The sequence below is a fragment of the Antechinus flavipes genome, chromosome 1 (genome assembly GCF_016432865.1).
Source record: "Antechinus flavipes isolate AdamAnt ecotype Samford, QLD, Australia chromosome 1, AdamAnt_v2, whole genome shotgun sequence".
Lineage (NCBI taxonomy): Eukaryota > Metazoa > Chordata > Mammalia > Dasyuromorphia > Dasyuridae > Antechinus > Antechinus flavipes.
Window position 1 is genome coordinate 564,878,326 of NC_067398.1, and position 20,814 is coordinate 564,899,139.

Consider the following 20,814-nt stretch of genomic DNA (forward strand, 5'->3'; position numbering starts at 1 on the left):
AAACACACAGTGCCTGGAGCCTGCACTGACATAGGCAGGATAAGATTCCTTTCAAGAGCACCACATATAAGAATCTGAATGCCAAAGAGGGAAAAAAATCAAGACAGTATTACAAATTCCCCTCCAAATTAAACCTGTGTCAACAGATAAAAATGTTGCTGTTTGATCTTATGCCTTTCTCTATATATTTAAAACTGTGACAGGGTGTAGCAGCTGGGACATTGCCTTAATTTAAAGGAAATCATTCTATTTAAATGGAATGAAGAGAGACATATTTGATGTATTGGTGTTAATGAACCTTCACCTTTGATAGAATGAAAAGGGCCCTTCCTTAGCAGGCATCCAGGGATATATATTTAACAATATGATAAAAGATACCTTGAATTAATAATTTTACAATTACAATTACAAAAATGCAACTGTGATTTTCATATGAGGCAATATATTAAGCCCCTAAATCTGAAAACATTATCTATCACCCTAAACAATGTTATCAGAATAAATATTAGTTACGTCTTTTAACATTAACTCATTGCCTAACTACTTACAACTTAAAATTCAGAATTATGTGCTGTGTTTAATATTTTAAATTTACCAATTAATCACTACAATTAAGTATATGCTTGACATTCACTGTCAAAAAGAATATTTCTACTAAGGATAAGAGGGTGTGATTTAGACATGAAATAACTCCCAGCTGCTAGAAGGCTTCTTCCAGATGTACAGTAAGCCAAAGCAATAGAAAAAAACTAGGTGTTAGCATAACAAATTGGAAAGATCTTTTCTTTTGACACAAATCCTGCTTGCCTATCTGATCTAGCAGAAATAGATTTTTCCTTTCAAGGTGAATGGAATTTGAATGTTATTTAAAAGAGGTAAGTAAAGAGATCTCAATCCAATTCCCTAATACAAAACACAGCAGTTGTCAATGGAAAAAAAACAAAACAAAACACTAGCCTGGAGGTAGAAAGAAGCCTGGAGTTCTGATGATAGTGTTGCTGCTGACTGAGCTATGCAGGTTTGGGCAAAGTCATTTAACTTCTGAGGTGCAGTTTGTTCATCTGTCAACACATTATTTGCACTAGTAAGGGTCAAATGAGATAACAAGTAAAAAAGTTTTGTAACTTATCAACTGCTACATGAATGAGCCCTATATTAAAAAGTATCTAAAACTGGATGCTGTAGTCAAATTGGAAATATTTAGGTTTACAAATACAACTGAAAGAAGTATGCTAATGGAGATGAGTGACTGAATTTTGTTTTGTTTTGTTTTGTTTTGTTTTTTTACTATTTTCTCTATCAGAAAATTGCCAGTCTGTAACTGATAATTACAACTGCTAGAATTCACTTTAAATACTTGATCTAGATTAGTGACTAGTGGTGCTGAGGTGGTTACAATTTTATTTTTCTATTAAGGCAAACATTTATTTTTATAGTACAGATTTAAAATCAATTTTTTTGTAATATGAATGTCACTTGTTGCTAATGCCTTTTACGAAAAAGGAAAGGCAAAAAATGAAAATCTGGACAATATTATTCTGGAAGGGAGATTTCTGTAAATTACAAAAAATTTGGAACAAGGTACCTAATTTACTCAATAAAAAAAGAAAAAGAGAGATATCATGTAGGATATGTTGCAAGTAGATAGGGAAACACTGTTCTAGAAAACCAAGTATCCATATTGAAATAGGAACAGAGAGGAGCATCACCTCGGGAAATTCTCTTCCTAAGGCTAGTGGATCTGAAATTATTAGAAGAATACTCAAGCAAAATGATATGGAAGAAATAGAGGAGGAAATCACTAGTAAAAACAAACAAACAAACAAAAATCAAAACAAAACAAAGTACAATTGATCTTTATAAAGCACTTTACAAATATTATTAAATTTGGCCTTCACTAGAGCATTATGAAGTAGCTATTATTATCCCCATTTTACATAAAAGAAAACTCAGATTCATTACAGCTGGTGTCAGAGATGAAAAATGAATTGAGGCTTCTCAACTACTTTTTTTTCACTATATCATGATGCTTCTGCTGCTTTCCATTTCATCTTCCAAAGGGGATAACTTATTATCAGTGACACCATTCCAACATGCGTCATTTATGATATAGCCAGTGTGTCACAATATATAAAAAACAAATAGAATATATAAAAACCCTCAAACTTTAGGAAATGTAATAGCATTAATAAACTACCAGAGTGGAAAGGTTTACTAAAATAAACCTGATTATTGCAAGATAATAAGAATACATGTGATAACTGGTAAATGAAGATTCTTAAATATAAAAGTCAATGGCACACTAAAATGGGAAAAGGAAGTATATATGAAAAAAATTAAATTTCCTTTGTAACTATCATAGAAAACTCTATGTAACTATTTTATTCTCCCCTTAAAATTAAACAGAATTTAAGTTTTTATATCAGCACAAACAATTCTGAAGCATTAAGAGCTCCCATCTTGCATAAAATTTTAATGTAGGTCAATAGAATCTTTTGAAAGATTCCCATTCTATTACAGAAAATTTAAAAATACTTTGTAGTAACATAACACTATGTCACAAACCAAGAAAGGAAAAAGTACAAAGTAATATTGCTTTAAAAGAGCTTGTATTTTTGCAATGTCTATTCTAACAGTTCGACTATTACCAAAGGAATCAGCCCCTTAGCAATAGCATTTTTCTGAAGCACTGAATAATATTTTAAAAATTAAACAAACACTATTTGTATTTCTACATAGCCCTGCCATAATTATTTGATCAATTCTTATACTGGATTATATATGGCAATGATAAAAATTCACTTAGGAATGGAGAAAAAATTCAAGAAAAATCTTCAAAAAGTACTTCCTACAAGTACTTTTTTGGTTTAGTCACACTGTGTAACAAATTATTAGAAAATTTCACATATATATACTTGTGTGTGTACATATATATGTGTGTGTATGTATTACATATATAATACACACACACATACTGTCAATAGGGAAGCAATTTTTACAATGTGGATATTTCTTTAATGCCTTCTGATTGTAGCAATATTTTCCGAACTGTATTGAAAACTATATGAATTTACTAGTACTTAACCTATTAAAGCAGTCAAATCTACATTTCTCTAGCACTCCTCTATATGATATCAGAATTCTAAAGCATTTTCTCTATTGTCCCCACCTATTAAAAAGGGGGAATCCTAAAGGAAAAATATAATTCATGCACATGAAAACCTGTAACAGTCTCTCTAAATAGTAAGAAGCATATGAGGTTAAATGAATTACATAATGAGGAATTAACATTACCTTAAGATGTTGATATAAAAGAAATTTATTTTTATTCTCATTTTAAAATATAAATTATTTCTATTCTGAGGCATTTTTCACAGCAGTCAGAAGTATTTGCTTTTTAGTAATCAATTATCTTTTATGCTGTGATTTTAAATAGAATTATGTCATAAAGACTTTAGCGTCAATGTACTTGTTTCTTTAAAATTTATTCTTGTCTCTTCTCCACTGCAATGCTCAAAACTCAGGTGTGACATAGCAACAAATAATTTTTTCTATAAATGTGAATTTTTTTTTTTTTTGCTTAACTGAAAAAAATCTGCCTAACAATTTCAAAGAACTAATTGCTTTTATAAAAGATGCTATTTCTAGCTTAAAAATACTTTCTTTTTCTGGATGAAAATAATTTTTAAATACATAATTAATTATAAGTAGACTAGGGAGATTAAGAGAAAAAATATTATGCAATTACTTTATAATACTCATATCCTTTAATTTATTACATATATCCAACATACATTCTAAGTGTTAAACTCATTTTCAGAACAAAGTAAAAAACACCTTTGAAGGTTACCCTTAAAAATCCTGTTTGGGAATGTCAGTAGGGGGTTAACTAAAGGCTTTTCCTGGCAGGAAAAGCTGAGGCCTTAGTCTAATTTTGGACTTGTTCCACAGGAATTTTTAGAGACAAATCACTTCTTATAAGGTGGTAAAACTTTTCTGTAAGCAACAATAAGGTGACAGGTCTGCTCTGAAAGTAGAATAACCTGACAGAAAAATAGTTAAGAGTTCACGAGAGATAAAAAACAACAACAACAACAACTTCCTTCTCTTTATATTCAGTAATTTTTAAAAAAAGTTATTCTCTAAGTAATGTTGCCTCTTCTCAAAATTAGAGTATCAAATTTGGACTACATACAATGATCCATTTGAAGAATGGTAAGGAATATGCAGTGATTAATGTCAATGTGTGCTTAAGGTGCAATTTTAATCTTTATGCTTTGCCTCACTGTTTACAATATGAAGAGCACCATCTGCTAGGATCAGTGTATATTATTACTGTAAAAATTGAAACCTAGGGAAAGATCTAATGCAGTGTTCATGAGAATATCAACCTTATGACCCAACCCTCCACTGCCAGAGCTTATACACAAAAGAATCTTTCTTGGAGAAAGGCAGTTTTTAATGGAGTACTGCTGTCTGTGAAAATCTATCACTTTCTTTGCTTAAGACATTCTGTCTGAAGACCAGAAAAGTAAATAAAATTAACATTTCCCTCTTAAAAAAAAAAAAAAAACTGCCTTACTACATAAAGATATCTTTGGTTTCTATACGTTAATTAGATTTCATAATGACCAACATACTTAAACACCAAAAAAATTATTTAATGCTTCTTGCATTTTATTCATTTAGATATTTTAATCCATGAGGATGTCTTATTTTTTAACCATTGTTCTATCTGGAAGTTTATTTCAAAAGATTTTGTCCATGATTCTTCTTCGGATTATAACACTTACAACTCAACTTCTCATTTCTAGAATTTGACCATCATTAAATTTAGAAACAGGTTTTTGGAAGTCTTGAGTTAAAACCAATGGAGCCCACTTATCTAACAGAGCGCTATACGGTAAAATGTTAGCTATTACCATTATGGGAAAGTTAATGTGTAAGTTGAGTGAATAAGTAGTTGCCTTTTTACATATTCATTATCACTCTTAGCCAGTTGTGAGTAGAATGTAATAGAAAAGAAATTCCAAAATTAATTTAAAGAAATATAGCAAGTATACATCAAATTGTATCAAGCCATCCCTAAACATGGAACAGGACTGATTAAAAACTAGATAACATATCTGCATTATATAATACAATAACCAATAGCCTTTTAGAGAATTACTTGGTTTTCTTCCCCAAACATTTCATTGCTAGTGAGTAGAGGATAAGACCTCCCCCAGTATGTCTTTTACTATCCTGGATGCCTTTCAATTTTCTCTAACTTGATAAGTAAAATACTTTGATTTTACTCTTCCAAAATTGTCAGGAAATTACTTTCAATCCATCTTTCTAGGTGAATGTAAAGTACCTTATCTTTCAAACCTTAACATATTCACTTTTATGTTTTAAAAAACAATGATATAATATAGTGGGAAAAGCATTACATCTGGAATCAAGGGACCAGAATTTGAGTATTGTTATGTGGATATGGCCTCAGTCATGTAAAATGAGGATAAGGTCTTATGTCTGACCTCAGACATTGTAAATTGAGGTACTTTTATGACTCTGAAATAAGCACTTTATAAAATCCCTATGGCCTATATAAACTGTAAGTGTTATTATCATCTACAGAAATTAGATCTATAGGGAATTTATCTAATATCATTCATCTCACTGTACTAAAGTATCTAGTTTTTATGTGTGAAAGTAGAGCAGATATTTGGATCTAGTTTGGATAATTTCAGTTACTTTCATTTAGGAAATTATTAGCTCCTGTGTTTGTATATATCTGCTTTATTAATCTAATTAAATGTTATTTTGCATGGATTTTATAAGCAAAAGTTCTAATTATTATTTTTTTCCCTGACTGATTCTCCTGCCATGTGTCACAGGATTGAAGTGATAAAATGTCCTGAAGGACTAAAAGAAAGTCTCAATTCTAAATTTATACAACAACTAAAAGAAGGTGCATTGTAAAAAAGAGGCAGTATCCTGTGATAGAAAATAATTAGATTAGGTTCAAGCTGTAACTTGATAACTATTTGATATTAGGCACATCACCTAATGACTGGATATTCTTATATGAAAAATTAAGGGATTGGTACTTTATGAGGCTTTAGGCATATTCTTACATTTTACTATTATCAGTGCTCAAAAAGTCTATTCTTTAAATTAGCTCAAATGCAACCTCCTGCATGAAGCCTTTTCTATTACTGTCTTTCCTTCCTTTCCTAATCAATGCAGAAGCGATTTCTACCTTCTTGAAACTCTCTTAGCATTCTTTTTAAAATTTTTCTTTTATGTACATAAGTATAATAATTATTTGTGTGTATATCTTCTGTATCCAGATCCCTCATTGATTATATAACATTTTGTTTTATATAGTTATTGATTATATTTTGTATTATATTTATCTTTGCATATAGTATGTTTCTTTTGACTTTCTTTTTTCCCTTGTGGGAAAGGATCATGTCTTATTTATCTCTGCATCTTCACCAGAGCCTAGCACAATTAATTGTGTATACTAGGCATTTAACACTTGTTTGTTGAATAAAGGAATGATTAAATAAATGAACAAATGTCTTACCATGCCAATTACTCTTTTAGCTGTTTGAAAGCAGAGACCATATTTATTTATTTTGCTTTCATTTTAAATCTTTTCCTCTCCTATTCCTTCCTCCTTCTGGCTATTGCTGAGACCTGGCTCCCTTCTGATTGATATAGCCTCCCTGTTCATCCTTTCCAACAAAGGCTACACTTTCATTTTCCTCCATAGCACTGGTAGAGACCCCTGAAGTTGGAATACTCTTTGCTTCTCATTACCATGGTCCCATATACATCATTTAGTAACTTTTACTCCTTTAAAGTCTACACAATTCTTATCTATCACCCAATCAAAATCCAGATAGCTATAACCTATAGACGTTCAGGACATTCTCCTTCCTGGCTCACAATTTATAAATTATAATACAAAATACAATTTATAAAATTTCCTCTCCAATTTCTGCTCTCATATGATACTACCTCAACTACCCTTATTTTTAACTGCCATCTACTCATTTCTTGCGACATACTCCTCCATTTCGTCTTAGTCACACACAAAGATGATCATATCCTCAATTCTGCCATCACCCAAAAATTCACCACCTCCATGTTCATGAACTCTGAAATTCCTCTATCTGATCATAATCTATTAGATTTCTTTCTCTATCTCTTGACTTCTAATATCAAACTTCACTCTTCATCCATACCATAATGTCAAATCCCTCAACCTCCCAAGTCATCAATCATCTTTATACTAGCCATATTCTCCTCTTTTCCCCATCCTAAATCCTTAGTGAACCAGTTCAATTGTATACTGCCTTCTTCTCTTTCTTCATTCCAATCCATCCTCCATTCAGCCTCCAAAGTGACTTTTACAAAGCACAGTTCCAAATATGTCATCTGCCCTACTCAATAAATTCCAGTGGATCACTATCACCTTCAGAATCAAAAACAAATCTCTCTATTTGTTGTTCAAAGCCTTTCATAATCAGACTCCCTTTCTAGTCTTCTTATACTTTATATCCCAACAAGTACTCTCCAATTCAATGATACTGATCTTCTTTCTGTTCCTCAAACAAACAGTCCATCTCCTGCTACAGGCATTTTCACTAGCTTTCTCTGATGCCAGGAATGTTCTCTCTCCTCCTCCTTTCTGTTTCCTGTATTGCTTATCTTTCTTCAAATACAACCTCAAATCCCACCTTCTATAAGAAGTCTTTCCCCATCCCTCTTGGGGAATATTATTCATTCTCTTCACTCTGATTATTATTTCCTAGTTACCCTGTATAGAACTTGTTTTATGAAGTTGCTTGCACGTTGTCTCCTCTGTTAGATTTTGAGCTCTTTGAGGGCAAGGACTATCTTTTCCCTCTCCCATTTCTATACTAGTGTCTATCTAGAACAAAGTAGGCACTTAATAAATGATGAATAACTGGCTTAGCTTTGCAACTCCCTCACTCCCTCAACAATGACTACAGTGCCTATCCCATATGTGAAAACTTCAAGGATATATGATTTCATTACTGTATATTCTCCTTTCCACCAGTATGGACCACAAACTTAGAATTAGCAGATAATTTCCCATGACATGTAGGCAAAATAATTTGTTCCCTTGACAGCTTCCATTTATATAATAACATGGAACATAGCCAAGCTGATCTCTGAATATCAGTTATATGGACTGTTTTAAAGCTTGTCCTTGAAGTCCTTCCAGTTTGGTAAGGCATAGCTGCTATAACCTGTACTCTGTAAGAACACCCTTCAAGAACCAGAGGGTTCCATGCTATCATGAGGCACAGGATTTTGGTGAGGAGCTTTGACCACTGGCATTTTCCTTTTTTTCTTATTATAAAATGCAATTTATAAATATGTAAAATTTATAAACCAATTTCTAAGGAAATAAAAATTATGATTACCTTAGAAAGCTATCTGTAGTCCCCCTAAAACAGAAGGTTCTTTCTGTTGGCATCAGAAGTACTGATATTGAAGGGATAATAAAAGAATGTAAATAAAGGTCAAGTATCCATATGAACTAAACTAATTTTGGGGTATAAATATATGAGATGAGTATTAAAGCTAAAGGATAAAATTTGTCTTATAAAGAATGTATGTTTCCACTAATTGGCATGAAGATTTTATCCTGTAAACTTTAACTGCTCTCTAAAAATAATTAGAATAGAATAATTTTCAATTAATTGGGTTTGTGGATCATTTTAAGTCAAACATTTTGTGGCAAACTCTTTGAAAAAAGATGTCATATATCATGTTTATTTACATTACTTACAATAATGAGCATGACACTAAGCTCCATAATAAACTTGAGGACTGTCACTCCATGTTCTCATAACTAGTAGGTGTATTGGAGGCTTCAATCCCATCACTCTATTCTGCCAAAAAACCCAGTCTATCTCTAATTTTTCATTATCTATAATAAAAGAGGTTAATGATATAGACTTCATGAACTTACTTAAAATCTAATTTTGAACTTAAGTCTCAGTTTTTTATTATACCTTTATCAGAGTTAAGTCACAATATTTAACAGATTTAGGTTTCACTTTTTTATCTTCCATTTTTCTTATTTATCCTTTAGTACAAGAGCTAAGCAGAAAAAATTAGCTTGGGCAGAAGAAAATTCGATGATGCTAAAACTGGGAAATTATCTCCTCAATATTTAAGAATTCTGAATACCACTCAATGGATACCACTGAATTAACTTACTAACTGGAGAAGAAATATACTTGCTTTTTAAGTCTTTTACATAACTCTCTTTGCAACTGTGCATGAGTTGAAGGATCCATTTATGCTGTGCTCCAATACACTGCCAAGAAGGGTCTCCATCAGCATGGAGGTCGGAAAGATATCTGAAAAAGAAAAGAACAAGATATACATAGGTTAAAATTCTGATATTAAGAAAAACCAGGATAGATGGGATAACAAACACTTTTTTTTTTTTTTTTTAGATTTATAAAGAAAAACAAAGTCTGGAACAAATAATAAATCACTGATATAATATTTCCTATTTTTTAATAAGTTCAATTTAATGCAATAAATTAAACATGTTTTAATTTCTCTCATATAATTATGGAGAAGAAATCTAGCCAAAAACGGCCAGAATTTTAGAAAGGAGATTAACAGGAGAACCTAGTTCAGCTTTATATAATAGGGGTAAAAATATCTTTATAATTAATTTCAGATAAAAGAGCATTATTAAGTCAGTAAACTTTAAGCTGTTTTACACAAAACTGGGAATCACTGGAGAAGATAGGAGGAAAGCTTTTGTTTCTCCTATCTTGGAAAACTATAAATATAGCTGCCAGTAGATGGCACTGTCTTACTGTTTTGTTTTTGTTTTTTTAAATCGCTATTCTCAATACCTACAGTCAACTCAGAACTTATAAAGGTCCTTTGAAAAATGGAGTGATTCTGTGGCCACAATTCTGTATCTTTAAAGTTCTGAGTGAATGCCAAGAAACAGCCTAAGTTATGGCTAGAAAAATCCTAAGTCACAGTTGATAATACATCTAGACTAGAACTGGAAGGAATCTTAGAGACCTTTGAGAACAACTTCCTAAGATTACAAGTCAGAAAACAGATTATTTTACCATCTTAATACTTTAGATGTAGTTAGTATTGCTGGCAAGAAGGGACAGCTAGGTGATAGATTGGAGAGCACTAAACTTAGAAATCTAGAAGACCTGAGTTTAAATCCAGCTTCAGACATTCTTTGTAACTCAGGTTATATTAAAGAATGTGCCTGGAGATTTTTAAAAACTAAACTGTTAACTTCATTAAGAAAATAACAAAATATTAAGAATCCTCTTTGGAGTGAAAAAATCAAGTAGTACAATAAAAATATATTAAGAACATCTGAAATTTTTTACACACATGAAAAAAAAAATCAGTCTGTGACCCATCCAAAAAAAAAAAAAAAAAAAGAAAAGAAAAGAAAATTCAAGTTTAAAGAATGTACATTATAAATAACCCCTGACTTTCAAAATCCATTTTGATCTTTTTCTCTTAGCCAGGTTTTGCCATGTTCCCTTTCTTGACCCCCTACCCCCAATATTGAAAGAGTAATACATTGATTTTTGGGTTTCCCCTGTCTTTCCTCAAAGTGGTTTTATTTCTCCATTTGAAAATGATGCAGTTTTCCTCATGGATGCTGTATTTTGCCCCAGTGGCATTTTGCTGAATCTAGACAAAAAAGTGCAACTAGGTATTGTAGTGTAGGAAGACATCTTCTTCAGTGGTCTCAGGTACTTACTAATTTTGTGACGATGGACAAATCACTTAATCCCATTTGCCTCATTTTCCTCATCTATAAAAGGAAGTAGATAAGGAAATGGCAAACCATTCCAGTATCTTATCCAAAAAAACCCCAAATGGGGTCATGAAGATTTGGACAGGACTAAAATTACTAAATAACAACAGATTAGGAAAACAATATTATTTACTCTGCGTAGCAACGGTCTTCCAATTGTCTATGAATTGGTTGTAACAGCTCCATTCCTTAACTGTTTTCTTTGTAGCTAAACGATTTACTTTTATTTTTAAAATTAAAAAAAAAGAAAAAGAAAAAGAAAAGAACTACTACAGAAATTTAAGTGATTTCTTTTCTCTAGTAGTTGACCAATACAATATAATGTTGTTTAATACGGATTACCTTTATTTTTCATTCTAAAAATAACAATAACATATTAGTATTAATGATAATAATATTCAACTGAAAAGCAGCTATTTTACATTCCTGTGAAGTACAACTTTTAGAACATTCAATATACAGTAATAATAGCAAGATATTGATTTGTGCCCGCTATATCTATCCATGTCCTCAATGAAAAAAAAATTAGAAGAGTAAGATTAATAATAATGACAGTTGAGGTTTATAAAGTACACTAAGGTTTAAAATGTGTTTTCTAATCATTATATCTTTGGATCCTTACCACCACTCAGTGATCTCCATTTAACAAATGAAGACATTAAGGTTTACAGAAGTTAGGTGATTGGCTTGTCAGAGTTGAGACCACTAAGAAGTGTCAGAAATACAATCTGAATAAAAGTTTCTTTTGATAATAAGGCTAAAACTCTTTCCATTATACCAAAATGCTGCTTCACTTTTGGCATAATCTACATGTACCTCTCAGTAAATATTCATCAACATGCTTGAAATCCAGAAAACAAGACTTTTAATAGCAGAAACCATAAAATAGCCTTAAAATTTTTTAAATAAATTTGTTCTTTAAGAGAATTTAGTTTTAATGTTTTGGAAATCATCTATTTTTGGGGGAAAGGAAGGTTGGCTATCTTTGATATGATCCTGACAATAAATTTTTCTTTTACTATGTTTTTCAATAAGTTTGATTTCTAAGATATTTGTATGTATATGTCTGGGTACATATAGGATTTATTTAAAAATTATAACTCCACATCAAATACTGCTTTAAAATGACAGTTTTAAAGAATAAATTGGAGGGAAAAAATTGGTTAATTGTTCCAATTCTTTTTTCTTCACCTGCTTTTCAGATTTAATTTTATTTCCAGACACAATTTTCAATAACTGCTCTGGGGTGGGTCTGTATTGGCATGAAAAACACAGGAAAATTTTCTCCTTGCCCGAAATTTTCTAGTAAGCTAATTACTAGCATACACTTACTTATGTATAGTAACAGTAATTTAAATAAGCAGCTAAGTTTATTATTAGATTTTCTGGTGAACAAGTGTAAGAGAATACTAGCTATTTAAGTTTGAATCGTGTCAAACATTACTCAGTTGTGTAAAGAAAAAGAAAACAAAAATATTTTAAACCTTAATCCCATGAATCACTATTAATGCTGTGAGTACTAGTAAAACCACCTGATACTAATTCAAAAATTATTCCGAAAAATTTCAAGGTTCAACATATAACAATAACTGATGTTTAAACAATGTTTTAAGTTTTATAAAGCAGTTCATATCCATTATTTCATTTGATCTTCATAACAATCTTATGAGATAAATTTTATACCTATATCAATATGTACATCCATTTATAGGGGAGAAAACTAAAATTCAGATTTGGAGAAATTTGCCCCTGGTTCCTCAGCTAAATAAGTGTTGGAAACAGGGTTTGAACCTAGGTCTTCTGGACTCTAATTTGAGCATTTTTTCTATTACATCTTCCCAAGTATAAAATCTTTCACCTTTTCCTTTGTCTTATCATCTACATGCTATGAGAATTCTACCTCTATAACTTCACTCACATCCAACCGTATACTCTACTTACTTGCTATCAAACTAATTTGTTCCTTCTTTATCTCTTGCTTTGAATATTTTAACAGCCTCCTAATCTGTTTTCTGGCCTCAGGTCTTGTCTACAACCTATCCTTGACATAACAGCCAAAATATACTTTCTAATACATAGATGTCTAGACAAAGTAGACTCTTTTTGATTGACTATTCTGACCATGTCATTTCCTTACTGAAAATCTTGTGATACCTCTGTATTGCTCAAAAGAGAAAATATAAACTTCTCAGTTTTCGATAAGCTGGCTTACCTTATTTTAGTAGCATAATTGCATAATTCCCCTTAACATGTTCTTTGTTGTTATTTAGGCATTTCAGTTGTGCCTGACTGGGTGACTAGATTTGGAGTTTTCTTGGCAGAGATCCTGGAGCAGTTTCCCATTCCCTTCTCCAGCTCATTTTAGAGATAAGGAAACTGAGGCAAACAGGGTAAAGTGACTGGCACAGCTAATAAATGTCTGAGGCCACTTCTAAACTCAGAAAAATGAATCTGCCTGATTCTAGGTCAGGTACCCATCCACTGTATCACCTCACTACTCTACATTTCAACTAAGTGGAACTTTTAGGTATTCCCTAAAATGATGTCTGTCAGAACATTCTTTAGGATTTCATCCTTATAAGAAATTCTTGCTGTGGAAGATTCTTCTGTTCCACAGACTACATGGAACAACCAAATTGGCTTTCTCGCTACTCCTCACAAGTAACTCTTTAATGGCATCTCTGTTCCTTCAGTGCATCCCACTTTTATGAAAGTACTGCCTCTTCAGTTTTGCTTAGAATTCCGAAGGTTTTCTTTGTTTGCTTTTTAAAGATTAACTCAGATGGCATCTACTATAGGAGCTCAAGTGTCTTCAAGCCCCTGCACCTGGATATGACCTTAGATTCATTTGGAATAGATTTTGGACAGATATGTATGTATACAAGCTGGTGAAAATTTCCTCTCCAGTCATAAAACATATATCTTCTGCCACTTGAGGAAATCAAAAACTGCTTCAACCCAAGTTTCTTTGCCTCATTGCTCAGTTCCCCTCAAATGCAGATCTCTCACCATAACCTTCCTTCTGTGGAAAGATCCCTCACCCCATACTACTTAAACCCTATTCTCCTTGGAGTAGGGGACCATCTGCTCCACAGATCATTGAGGTGCTCAGGGCCCTATTCCTTTAAGAATCTATTACCTGGCCTTTCTATCCAACATGAAAAATAATACAAGTTCTCCTTTATGTGTTGTCTCCTTCAATAAGAATGTGAGCTACTTGCGAGAAGGAACTATCTTAATAGTATTTGAAAAACACTTAGCACACAGCAATACTTGATAAATGCTTTCCATCAAGTTGTGTCACTTGAACAGCTAACAATTATATAGTACTTAATATGTCAAGCTCTGTGCTAAACACATTACCATTGTAATCTGATTATCACATCTGATTGGAGTCAAGGAAACTGAGGCAAATTCAGTGACTTGCCCAAGGCCATACAGCTATTAAATATTTGAGACTGGATTTGATCTCAGGTCTTCAGGCCTAATTATCTATCCAGTGTGGCATCTAGCTACCTTAACTTCTTAACCTCTCTGAGTCTCAGTCTCCTCATCCATAAATTGAGGAAAACAGTTCAGGTGACCTATTTCTCATGCTCTCTTCAAGTCCTAAATCTAGGATTCTATGATTAATCATATTTTTGTTAAAACTACTTCAATAATTGAAAAGAATGGAAAAGAAACTGTACAAATCAAACATGATATAATCTAAGAGTTGGCATTGGTACTTATATTTTTATATCTAATTCATGGGTACTTTGTAGTCAATGTTAATTGACTATTATTATGTCATTCTAAATAGGAAGGTGTTTTTCACTGCAAAAGTCATTAGAAAAGATATATATATATATATATATATACATATATATATATATATATATATATATGATGTTTCTAGCATCCCTACTATTTAGAGATGCTAGAAAGAAATGTAGCTGTACCTGTCAGATATGTGATGAGCTTTTCAAAGGACAATCAAATTGGAAAACAGAGAATTATATATAAGAGTTGTAAGATACCTGACAGGAAAAGATAATGATGAATGTTGGAGGGTATGTGGGAAAACTGGGATACTAATCCATTGTTGGAATTGTGAACTGATCCAACCATTCTGGAGAGCAATTTGGGCTATCAAATTGTACATGCCCTTTGAGTCAGCAGTGTTTCTACTAGGCTTATATACCTATATATGAAGAAAGAGATCTTCAAGGAGAAAAAGGTCCCACATGCGCAAAAATGTTTGTGGCAGCCCTTTTTGTAGTGGCAAGGAACTGGAAACTGAGTGGATACCCATCAATTAAGAGAATGGCTGAATAAATTGTGGCATATGAATATTATGGAATATTATTGTTCTGTAAGAAACAACCAGCAGGATGATTTTAGGGAGGCCTGGAGAGATTTACATAAACTGATGCTGAGTCAAATAAGCAGAACCAGAAATACACTGTACATAGTAATAGCAAGATTGTGCAATGATCAACTATGACAGACTTGGTTCTTATCAGCATTCAGTGATACAAGACAATCGTAATGAACTTTGGATGGAAAACTGCATCCACATCCAAAGAGAGAACCAATGGGAGAATCAACACATGTTATGCTCACTTTTTTTTCTCTCTTGTGGTATTTCCCTTTTTTTCTGATTTTTCTCTCCCAACATGATTCATAAGGAAATATGCTAAAAAAAAAAAAAAGAATGCATGTGTATAACCAAAAAAGAAAATGTTTTTTATATTAACTAGAGAAAATTAAAATTCAAATAAAAATAAATAAATAAAAAGGAAAAAAAAAACATCTGCTGCAGTGTCTCTGTTTAAAAAATGAAGGTCAGAAAGGGAAAACAACTCAAGCAAATCAGAGAGGTAATAAATGTCACAACTAAAGAATCTATCAGATGCATTTATTAAATGTCTGCTGGGTGCCATGTCCTGTACTTAGCATTGGGAACAAGAAAGGAAAAAGATATTCCTTGATCACAAACAGCTCCGGGTCTAATAAGTAAATTATGAACAAGATCTATCATGAAATTAGGCAAGGGAGATGTCATAACAAAGAAAGAGTACTAAGACCCAAGAAAATTGAAATCTAAAACCAAAGGAAGGCAGGGAAATTATGGGGTGACATAACAGGGAGAGAATCCCAAGTCTGAGGGATAATCAGCTCCTAATAAGAAGTGGGGGTACTTAAATCTGGGTCTTCTGAAGACAATGCCAGTATTCCTTCACTTCTTTATTTCAGTAGATCTATGACCTCTCCAAGATGGGAACTCCTTTCATCCAAACAGACCATAGCCCAGTCACAGAAGAGAAGGAACAAATGAGCTATGATCTTTGTACTTTGTACATTTTTGTATGATCTCTAAATACTAAAATATATACTGTTCAAGCTTACCTTTGGATAAAACTGTATCTGAAAAGTCAAAGTAAGGTAAGCATATCCCTCACTTATAAAGACTTTTAAACAAAAACAAAACAAAACTACAACCTTGTTCAGTAAATTTTTCCTATTTTATGATAATATAAAAAAAATCTCCCCCTATATTCTTTATTCTTCTGCAAAAGCAAAGCATTTCATTAGATTATTCATCTAGTTTATATTTTATTTTTGTTTTACAGAAACACAAAATTTGTTTTTCCATATTTTTGTTAAGTATGTAGGATGTGAAGCTATATCCTTCTGACTATGAATTGTTGCTACCGGAGGAGTAGATAGAGAAAAATCTAAGTAATGATATGAGAGGCTATAGCTTCCATTATAATATTTATTACTCACCCAGATTCCACAGTGTGCAGAATTCTATTATGAGAGGTATTCTCATGACAGCTTTTGCTTTATAACTTTAAAATAACTTTGAGAAAGGTAACCTCATAATTTAATATGAAAGTATTAGTGAAAAGCACAACAACAGGAATAAAGGCATATTTCATCAACTTCCTAATTTGGTCTAAGGCTGATCTACTTTAACTATACATTCTCAACTAAAATAATGATATATCTTAGATCTTTTGTTTTAGCATATATGAAAATTAAAACAGTCCTCATATTTGTAAGTTAGAACAAATATCCCCCAACTATAGATATATCTACATATCTATATGAAAAGTGAAGAAGCTACGATATTTAGGGCTCTTTCTAAATCGAAAATTTTATGAATTTAAACAGCAATTTCTATAAGAGAGTCACAGTTCTAAATAACATTTAATTTTGAAAGTTGGAGGAAGGATAAGGAAAGAATGATAAGATTTTCCATTTTTATTGTTTCATTAAATGTTAAATACTGGGTGACAACTCTTAAACAGAAAGAGATAATATATAAGTTTATACACATAACATTCATGTCACACAAGGAAAAATGCACAAAAATGATTACTGACAAACATATTTTATGCCTTTTTAATAATCTCTATATTTACAATTATGAGTGTTTGCCTTTGAAGTCCTTTATTTACTCCTCTTAATCTTCTTAATTATGTTAGAGATCCTCTCCCTCCCCAAATAGAAACCTTCTTTTTCCCTTTGGGTTATGTTCTTTTTTTTTTTCTGAGTTGACTATCCACATGGAAGGCTCCAGAAGAGAGAGTGAGGCTGGTGTACAGCCCTCCCTCACTTAAAATTATGGCATCACCTCTCTGATGTCATGGTCCTCTTTGAAAACGAAGGACAAACAACCACCTGTGAGTAGGAAGAGCTGCCCCAATGGAGATCCCACCGGCCAGGTCCAGTTGGGCAATGTAACCTGTTCCTTCCTTCTCTCTCTTCTTTTTTCCTTCCTTCCCTCTCTCCCTTCCTCCTCTCCCTCTGTCCTTACCCTGGGGATGCTCTGACCAAAGAAATGTCAAGTTTTGATCACTGAAACCTGGCAAAATATCTTGGGGTTCATGAGATTTCTTTCTGAAAGACCATGTCTTAAACCCAAATCATTCTGGTTTTCATAAATTAGCCAACAACAGCTCTAGGCCAAGCCCCTTGATAGCTCAGAGTGGGTATAAATAACAATGTAAATAAACAGCAAAAAATTCTGTTTTATTAAGAAACCCTGAAGGCATTCCCCTCTTAGATTTTCTTCCAGCTAGGAAAAAGAGGCCATTCTTTTCTTATCTAGTTTCAATCACTAAGTAGGTATTGCCCAAATAAAGTAAGACCTGGGAAAGACTTTAACTTAAAAAGATCTCCCACTGTATCAGGGCCATCTCCAGTCATCCTAATCTAAATGTGGCTATTGTATCCTAATGGCTCTGAAGAAGAAAGTGGGACAAATGACCTTGCACAGCCCTCCTTCATTTAAATCCAATTCACTTTCATGTCATGGCATCAACTCCCTGATGTCATGTTGGTCTTCGAGAACAAAGGACAAACAACAATTACCCACAAGAATTTTCTTTTCTGAGATCAGCCTTTTGCAAGCATTAAGTTATCTGTTCTGTGTTAAAAAAAAAAAAAAAAAAAAAAAAAAAAAAAGCTTTTCAACCAGTGACCAATGGCACACTCCTGTGGCATGAAGAATTGCCTGGTGTGCCCAGAACCAGCTGATTTATATGCCGAAAACCTCTATGGGGCCCATAAAGCTGTTGATGTTGATGTTATCTGTCTTTCCTCCTCCAAGAGGACCCTAATATCAGGAGGTAATGCCATGTCATGCAAGTGAGTTGGATTTCAGAGAGGAAGGGTGTACCAGGTTGCCTGTCTCACTCTATTCTCACACTGGCAGGGATCTACCATCTTCAAAAGTGAGGCACATGTGTATATCCTCAAATGGAGAAGTGGGCTAAAGATGTAAAATATGGAAAAAGCATATTAACAATATAAAATATTCCAAAAGGTGGAGAAATACAGCAGGGCCCTACAATCTTTCAACTTTTATTAGCTGGGCAATGATTCCTTGCCAATGTTCCCTATTTCAGGAAAACATCTGTCTCTTAATTCTTCTAAACTTAGCTTCAGGGTACAGACACCATGCTCACCACCACACAGATGTATTTATGTCTATCTCTATCAATGAACACATAGAACTAATTAAGATATTTTAGAAATGGTCACCTTATATAACGTTTTTGATCATGTAGAGTAGATGGAGTCTCAAGCAATTTGTCCAGTAGTAGTTCTCTTAAGTCTTCAATTCGTGTTTCTACTTCAGCATAATCTATTAAAAAGAAAAAAGGTAAAAGCTAATGTCAGGGAAATGCAATTTGGAACACATTTGCCTGAGTCTTATCAATCAATTTAATAAGGAAAATTTAATATAGACAGCTTATGAACCATATTGAACTTTTTTGATTAAGTAAAAAAAAGTTTAATTTGCTTTTAAGGTTAGAATCCTTAGAAGTACGTGGTTTTCTGAAGAGGGGAATAAGAAATGTGGTTTTACTTTTGTCATAAAGTATCTAAGAGTGAGGCCAACCAGTAAAAAGGTTTTCTTTGAGAGTAATCATAACTGAAAAGCTTTCCCATTTTCCCCAGAAAAATGGGAAAAATAATAAAACCACTTGCCCTGCACACTTCACAGGGCTGTGATGAGGATCAGATAACATATGTGGCACTTTGCAAATTATAAAGTATTTCAAATATATAGGTTATTATTATTATTTAGTGACAAAGCTCTGTGAAAGTTTAACCAATTATTTTGAATTTGCATTCTTACTAAGTACTGGTAGATTTAAATGATTACAACTTAAATACATTCTGACAATATACTAAAACTATTAAATGATTAAGATAAAATTAAATTATTTCCATAGTGATAGAACTAATTATAGAACTTCACTTCCCTGTAACTACAGATATTTTACCATCTGGCCCCAAAACTCAAAAAATCAAAATTTTTTTTTTTAAAAGATGATGAATCTGATACTTTTCATACTTAAAGTTAGTTCACATAAAATCATAGCCTAAGGCACACATTATCTATTTCTTTAATGCTTACTTAATGGAAAAAATCTAAGCATTAAAAAGATCACTTAAGCAATATCTATCCAAACATCTGAAAGACTATGTTCACAATTTTTATATTTATTGCTTAGTAGTTCTGAAATCACCAGAGTAATATGGCTGATCTTAGAATTAAAGAATTAAGGCATAGAGAGAGAACTGTTTGCCTAAGTAAGAATAATCATAACCTTCTCCCCTCCCCCCCAAAAAACCCCACTTGAAGAATCCCATAATGCTACAGCTTAATAAAATGCCCTAGTCAGAAATTCTGCTCAAGTTATTGTTTAAAATAGTTGTTCCAAATGCTAAAGAGAGCACCGAATAAACACATATAACATTCTTTGCACAAGTTAAAACACATGTAACATTCTCTGCAGAATTATAAGTTCCCCATTCTTCCTATAAAAGGAAAGCTGAAAACCTAAAAGTAATAAACAAATTCTTACATTTCTTGAAAACTTGCACCTCCGTTTTCCCAAAGAGCGACTTGGCTTTTTCATAGTCATTAATGACTACATCATAATCACCCTTTAAAATAATGTTTTAGAGACTGTCAGTATAGCTCAATAAAAATAGATCTAATTAAGCTTTTGAAAAAGAATAAATAGCATGCCTTTAAAATATATAAATAGATCTGTGTATGACATGTACATATATTACCTTTTGAATATTCCTTTCAATATTTAGAGGAAGATTGAAGAGAAACTTAAAACGCTGAAGAACATTTAATGCATTTCTGGTAGAATCTGCTTTGTCCTTTCGGCCTAAGACTTCTTGAAACAATGTATCAGCAGTATTACTTGCCCCTATTTTAAAAATAACAATTTTTTAAAAATATAAGAGAAAATCTTCTTTTAATCAACAGAAAATGTATTCAATCTTTGGAATTAAAATGCTGTACATTACCACTGTTAAGTATTTTTTTTATTTTTATTTTTTGAAATCAGACACATTGGGAATATGTTAAAGTTTACTAAAATACAATTTCGATCTTGACTGCTTAAGCCTTAACATGGTGAGAGCTCTATATAATTAAA

General features: G+C 32.4%; 1 protein-coding gene across 2 annotated transcripts in view; it reads right to left on the minus strand.

The window, feature by feature from the left end:
* Positions 1-20,814, minus strand: part of EXOC2 (exocyst complex component 2) — a 210,444-nt gene that overhangs the window by 112,500 nt on the left and 77,130 nt on the right. For both annotated transcript variants that reach the window (XM_051970780.1, XM_051970781.1), the window contains 4 exons: positions 20,438-20,583; positions 20,224-20,305; positions 18,890-18,992; positions 9,274-9,392 (listed from right to left, as the gene is read on the minus strand). In XM_051970780.1, coding sequence (XP_051826740.1) covers positions 9,274-9,392; positions 18,890-18,992; positions 20,224-20,305; positions 20,438-20,583 — 450 coding nt within the window. The remainder of the gene's footprint in view (positions 1-9,273; positions 9,393-18,889; positions 18,993-20,223; positions 20,306-20,437; positions 20,584-20,814) is intronic.